At 33.3% G+C, this 7,470-nt stretch overlaps 1 protein-coding gene across 1 annotated transcript; it reads right to left on the reverse strand.

Annotated features, from left to right (window-relative positions):
• Positions 1 to 3,061: 3,061 nt before the first annotated feature.
• LOC143072443 (dynein axonemal heavy chain 7-like) lies at positions 3,062 to 7,269 on the reverse strand. Its single transcript, XM_076247368.1, has 7 exons — positions 7,155 to 7,269; positions 6,362 to 6,525; positions 5,419 to 5,572; positions 5,131 to 5,322; positions 4,591 to 4,724; positions 3,930 to 4,062; positions 3,062 to 3,431 (listed from the first exon to the last, which is right to left on the reverse strand). The coding sequence occupies exons 3-7, from the start codon at positions 5,548 to 5,550 to the stop codon at positions 3,321 to 3,323; spliced, it is 702 nt and encodes a 233-aa protein (XP_076103483.1). The 5' UTR covers positions 5,551 to 5,572; positions 6,362 to 6,525; positions 7,155 to 7,269; the 3' UTR covers positions 3,062 to 3,320.
• Positions 7,270 to 7,470: the final 201 nt, after the last annotated feature.

Raw genomic sequence — 7,470 nt, forward strand, 5'->3', positions numbered from 1 at the left:
ACTTTGGAAAAAAAATCACTTCCCTTCTAAATCACATTTTTTTCCCACTTCCCTTTTTTGACAATGTTTTCTTAAAAAAAAAAAAAAACAAGTGAAACTGCGAGCTACTGCTCACTGATGATACCCCCGCCGCAAGTGGATAATATTAATAGTGTAAAAATATGCAAGTGTTCGGTAAACAGGAAGTTGTCGAGTGATGAATCTGAAAACGCATCACACGGTATAGCTGACTTATAAAAATCCTGAAACCAAATTTCAGAAATCCTTGTATTGTAGTTCCTGAGAAAAATGTGACGAAAATTTTTAACTTGGTTATCATGTGTAAAATCATACAAGTGTTCGGTAAACAGGAAGTTGTCGAGTGATGAATCTGAAAACGCATCACACGGTATAGCTGACTTATATAAATCCTGAAACCAAATTTCAGAAATCCTTGTGTTGTAGTTCCTGAGAAAAATGTGACGAAAATTTTCAACTTGGTTATCATCTGTAAAATCATACAAGTGTTCGGTAAACAGGAAGTTGTCGAGTGATGAATCTGAAAACGCATCACACGGTATAGCTGACTTATATAAATCCTGAAACCAAATTTCAGAAATCCTTGTATTGTAGTTCCTGAGAAAAATGTGACGAAAATTTTCAACTTGGCTATCATGTGTAAAATCAGACAAGTGTTCGGTAAACAGGAAGTTGTCAAGTGATGAATATGAAAACGCATCACACGGTATGGCTGACATATTTAAATGTTGATACCAAATTACAGAAAGGGTGGATGTGTAGTTCCTGAGAAAAATGTGACGAAAGTTTCATGGGACGGACTGACTGACGGACTGACTGATGGACGGACAGACAGAGGTAAAACAGTATACCCCCCCCTTTTTTAAAGCGGAGGTATAAAAAGAGAAAAACAATTTGTTAAATAAAAAAAATCATCTTGGCATCTCATTTTTTTTTCTGTCAACAGACACGATCGACAGAATTTGTTTTTCATAAGAACTTTCAAAATTTTTGTATGCTGAACCTTTAAAATCCTCTGTTACAAGACCAAATACATGATGGAGAATAATTTATACTCGATTAAAATATGAATAAGATTGCAGAATATTGTCTCATCTTTCAAAACCACTTTATTTTTTCTGTTAAATAAATAAAGCTCTGAAATGTTACAACACGTGTTTTTATGAACCTCACTATTTATAGACTCAGCTGTAAATTTTGTCAATATCCAGTTCTATTTCAAATGAAAGTGAACTCCACCTTCATACTTCAATAGTTTTTCAATGAAAAGAAATATAACCTGTAGCACCACAGACCCCCCAAGAGTGTATAAAACAATAGTAATAGACTCTTGATTCAATCGGTAATGAAAGGTTGACTGTCAGAGAGAAATAATAAATTTACAGTCGTGCACCTAATGACGACAATCAGTCTCCATTTCAGGTTGTTTTACAAATATCCAACTCACAACTCCAAAATAAACGTACATTCAATACTTTTGTACAAATTATATGATTTTCAATTTTCATGATAAAACAATGGTAAAACACATTGATTTAATTGGTTATGAAAGGTTTTTGTTTTTCAGGAGTTTTTTTTTCTCCACAATCTTTGAAAAAAACATATTTTGACACCTTTTTAGACCCAATAATAAAATATCGAATGCATTTGAGGTTTGTAATCAGGGGCGTAGCTAGAAAGAAATAATGTGCAAGCAACTTCTGCTGATCGGAGCAATTTTTGAGACCTTTTTATGCAGAAAAATGTTTTCTTTTCCGGTTTTCGGTCATAGGACGGTTAAAAGAGGAGCTATATGTAGATAGGACTTGTAAAAAATTTATGAATGTAAAACTATTAATAAATCTTCTGAATAGAGTAATACATAAACAACAAAATTGAGAATGGAAATGGGGAATGTGCCAAAGAGACAACAACCCAACCACAGAGCAGACAACAGCAGGAGGTCACCAACAGGTCTTCAATGCATCGAGAAATTCCCGCACCCGGAGGTGTCCTTCAGCTGGCCCCTAAACAAATATATACTAGTTCAGTGATAATGAACGCCATACTAAACTCCAAATTGTACACAAGAAACTAAAAGTTAAAATAATACAAGACTAACAAAGGTCAGAGGCTCCTGACTTGGGACAGGCGCAAAAATGCGGCGGGGTTAAACATGTTTGTGAGATCTCAACCCTCCCCCTATACCTCTAGCCAATGCAGAAAAGTAAACGCATAATAATACGCACAATAAAATTCACATATTTGTGATACAGAATTTACTCAAAATTGTCCAAAATCTGCTCTTCGGGTCTAGGCAGAAACAAACTTCTCTATTACTTTAATTGTCAATATTCACACTGAAATGCCGATGAATATGCAGTAATGCTAGTAACAGTTGTCGTTCATTGTTGATCGTACATTGTTTTCAACATACGCAAAAAATAATGAGACTTTCCAATACTGTTTTGGCGTGTTTGCAGGGTGATTGGCTCTGGTAGTCTGTCGACCACATGGCCTCGGCATATTTTCAACGATATCGAAGGGTTCTGATAATTCTAATGCCGATTGGTACATCTCATTCCAAACTGATGAACCGAAAACTGTAAAATGTGCTCCAAAAACTACATAGACAGAGTATTACAAATTCAAATCTTGTAAAAGATACAAGTTACTGTCCAATTTTGTCATAATCTCCAATAACACTTTTATTTTGAAACCAAATGCCATTATTTAATGATATTTCATCAATTTAAAAAGTGACAACATAGGTGTTTCCTTTAACATTCAATCTATAAATTTTCATTTTGCCATTATTTTTTTTGCATGCCGAATCGATGTGCATGCAACTGCGTGTTAGCGTATAGGGAGCTACGCGCCTGGTAATAACATCTATGAAGCAACTGGGCTAAGAAACAGTTCTAAATGTTATTTTTACTGTTTGCACTGTGACCATCTAAAGATAGAAATCAATGTATCCTTAAGGGTACATTTGGCATGCGCACGAGGATACATTCCGAATGATCAAGGGCCATAACTCGATTATTAAAGTGACGCCACCAAATTCATCTTGATCTGTATTTTGTGGTACATAAAAAACATTGTGTATAAGTTTCATAACATTTGGTTGAGGCATCTTAAGTCATAAAATTTACAAACCTTATCTTTCTCAAAGAGAGATTTACAGATGTTACAGTACAAAGAATATGTAAAATGGTCATAGAGATGTTTCAGACGAACTTCCAAATTGTCTGATTTTTCAGCATTGTCAATTGACAGCACAAAGATTTATAAACCATGTTAAAGAATATTGGTACATAGGTTCAATATTGGCCAAGTCTGCTATGGAGAAGAACTATGGAGAAGTGCACTGTAATCGGTGTGTAACCCCTACAGGCCTGGTCAATTTTCTTTCCAGTCTCTTCTGCAATCGCCTACAAAATAAAACATACATAAAATAATTTTTCTGATAATTGGAACTTTTAAGCTAACATTTTCTGCCTTTCTTCCTAATCAAAATTTTATGGGAATATGCTATAGATGTAAAAAAAAAAATCTTTTAGTCACTTGGAGATATGACAGTATCAAACAAGTATTAAAAGCATATGAAAATATATTACAACTCTCTCATTTCTTATGTAATTGTGAACCCTACTGGTTCCTAATGAATGATGAATGACCAAAGCTAATGCTTTATGTACAATACAGCTTAATAAGAATTACTTTTTCAACCTCAGGAATAAGCATTTGATTTTGAAACTTCAGGTTAATCAACTTGATACACATTCAACGTGTTCTCTAAAAAAACATCATTTCAATTTCACTGTTTTGGAAGAATGAAAATAGAAGTTTTAAATTATTTTTTAAGTTCGGCAAGATCCAGATGTTCTCTTTGAAATTTTTAAATAATGAATGAAGTGTTAGGTACATACCTGTTTCTCTGAAATTTCATTGGACAGAACTTTGGAGGATGACAGTACTTTAATGGCTGTCTCATCTTCTAAAATGTTTCCTTCTGACAATGACAATCCTTCAAGAATTTTATCTTCAATCTCCTTCAGTTGTCTGTAATGAGGAATAATACAGTTAAGTTGAACGATTTCATAATTAATAATCACAATGTTGATTACAGTTTTAATAATCGTAATGGCTATTACAGTATATGTAACAATGGAGACCCTGGCGTGCCAGGGATCAAAAGACTTAATTGAGATCTATGTTTTTCCTATAGTAGTTCAAATAACCAGAATACACTGTTAACACAGATATGTCTGTGAGCACCAATCACAAACTTTAACAATGGTTGATGTTGTCAATGCCAAGCCAGTGCCAGACACTGCATACCTATGTCATTCTTTCTGAAACTTGCATTGAAGGAGAGACAAACACTACAAGCAGAGTTTATAAATTTATACCCTGCTCCTTTACATAATTTGTACAGATATGGCAATGGCTATGGTTTGCTATGCGAACCCCAAAAAAACATTTAAGATTCTCCAATTTCCTTTGAAATTCAGGATCTCTTTCATATTAACTTTAGTTACCACATTTGATTTACATTTTGATACCATTTAATTATAGAGAACCTCTTACCGTTTATTTTCAGCTCCCTGCAGAATAAGTGTATTTTTCTCTTCCTCCAGTTCTGGTCTTTCTCTGGCTACAACAATACCCAGTAACTGATCCTGTAAACCTTCAGGTGTAATCATGAAATTCAACAGGTTCACCTGAAATAATAATCAGATGAAATCACTATTAGTCTATATGTATCCTTGCATTTCATTAAGATTTATTGTGACACTTAGAATAGGTTACATTATGATGTTTAATAGAACTATAAATTGTTGACAAAGATACATGCTAAAAAAAATTATTCTTAAATGGTAGGCAAAGTTGAATTAACGTCTTCTTACCCAAGTTTCAACATATCTAATTATAGCCGATGGGAAAAAACTTTTGGCAACTAATATTAATCCCTCTCCACTTTGCAGGTGAGAGTGCTGCCTTGTAGCAGCATTAGCCTGCTCTTTTTCGAAATCTACAAGGGTGTCTTTTACGTGTTTACCTTGACTGAAGTTTCTGGTAAGTAGTGTGGATTCCCGAGTTTAGTTGTCATGTAGAACTTATTCTTACCTTGACTGAAGTTTCTGGTAAGTAGTGTGGATTCCTGAGTTTAGTTGTCATGTAGAACTTGAAGTCTTGTGAGTACTCAATGGTGCTATCACCAAGCCTTATACGCATACTTCCACCCTGTTTAAATGTCTGTTTCAACAGCAAAGGTTCCAACAATGGATCCAATTCTTCACCTAAATTCTCCATTAAAACCTATTTTTGGTTGCCTTTTTTTTATATTAATCTTTAAAAAATAGACCTTTCTTCAACTTTTCTATGAAATTGATGTGTTAAACAGAAAATACTTACTGGAGTTCCAAACTGTATACAATTTTCTAATGTTCTGACGAAATCAGCATCAGACAATTTGACAACATGCAGATTGTTAGCCTTTTCCATGTTCTTTATCCATTTATTGGCCTGACCCTGGGGATCTATCATCAAAGGCTATCTTCTGGCATTCCTATTATAAAAAAAATGTACGAGTGTTAATATCTGTCCAGGTTTTATACTATATAACATCCAATTCAATTACATTTAAATCTATTTCTAAGAATTTCCATAATGGTAAAAAAATCTTCGGTCATGGCTTACAAAACAATTGTACTTTCCTTTCATTATATTTTTGACTGGCTGGTGTATAGCTCAAGTTGACTTCAAATGTGGGTTAAATATAATTTAAAACAAGAATGTGTCCCCAGTACACGGATGCCCCATCCGCACTACCATTTTCTATGTTCAGTGGACCGTGAAAATGGAGTAAAATCTCTTATTTGACATTAAAATTAGAAAGACCATAACATAAAGAACATGTGTTCTAAGTTTCAAGTTGATTGGAATTCAACTTCATCAAAAACTACCTCGATCAAAAACTTTAACCTGAAGCGGGACAGACGGACAAACAGAGGGAAGGATGGAAAGACTGACGGACGAACAAACGAACGGACCCACCGACCAGAAAACATAATGCCCATAAATGGGGCATAAAAACATTGAGGTTTTGGTGATAATTTTCACTTGACATTTTCTGTTTCACACAATGGTATTACAGTGTAACCTTTATAATCTGACAAACTTGAGGACCAGAAAAAAATTGGGAATTAAGCAGGGTGCAGGAATATTCATTTTTTTCTGCAAGGCTAGGCATATTTTGGGTCCATGAAAATGTTTCGGTTAATGCAGGATGTTGGAATACTCAGGTGTCTGATTAGGCATGTTACACTGTATTCTAAAACAAACTGTTTTTGCTTACGAGAGAATGATGCCGTTTTCTACAGAGAAGTTGTCAGTTGGTAATCCAAAAATATTCCAAGCTCTAATTTTAACAGGTTCTCCTAAACTGGACACTAGTGAGAATTCATCAGAACATGGAATTCCTTGTTTCCTCACATCATTCAACCATGTCTGTACTTGATCCTGTAAAAACACACGATGGTCAGTAAAAAAATATGCAGATTATATTTCACATGTTTCTATAAAATATTTCAAATGTATTATTTCACTGAACCTTTAATAATTTCCACTTAATTTATTAATAGTTTCCACTGTAAACTTATTCATTTTCATAGATGGGAGAAATTGTATTTTATTTTGCTAAAGTTTCCATAAAAGACTAAGAAATTCATACTGTGTTGAACAACTTAATTTGTGGTTTTCCATTACTGAGAAAATAATGAATCGACAGTATTATATAATACAAAAAAATGAATGTTGTATAAAAACTATTTTTTCATTAACAAAACAATCAATGCATAAGCCTGAAGGAAAGACCCATACATTATATCCTAATCCCAAGAACATAGTGCATGATTATGGTCATTTTTGATACTTTTATTTAGGTTCAATATAGCTGAACTTTACAAGACATTTTGATTAGGATAATTTAGTTAGCTTATGTTAACTTTTTGCATTTTTTAAGTCAGTTTACAATTTATTTATGATAAAAAGTTAACCTTGATTTGTGTTTTGTTAAATAACATATTTTTTGCAGATTTGCTTGCTGTAATAATATTGAAGTTAACATTATTGTCAACTGATAGTTTTACCTGTCTGTAAGCAGATGTGAAAGCTCCAAGGTAAGCAACAGTTCCACTAGATACTAAGATATCTCCAGTTAAATTAGTATACCTTGTAGCCAACATGCTAGCAGCTGCTCCCCATCTAAAATCATATAACAAATTCATCAGTCAAATTCTTACAAAAATAATTAAAATCTCAATTCAATTAAAACTATCAATATATCACTCAAATCCTTAAAATTAATTTTTAAAAAACTTCGCCCAAATAAATAACATTTGTTTTAAATATAAATCTTTATATGTCTGTCTTTCATTAAAAGTGCAGAATCTTTGAAATTTTGAA

The sequence above is a fragment of the Mytilus galloprovincialis genome, chromosome 4, assembly GCF_965363235.1.
Source record: "Mytilus galloprovincialis chromosome 4, xbMytGall1.hap1.1, whole genome shotgun sequence".
NCBI classification, from domain to species: Eukaryota; Metazoa; Mollusca; class Bivalvia; order Mytilida; family Mytilidae; genus Mytilus; species Mytilus galloprovincialis.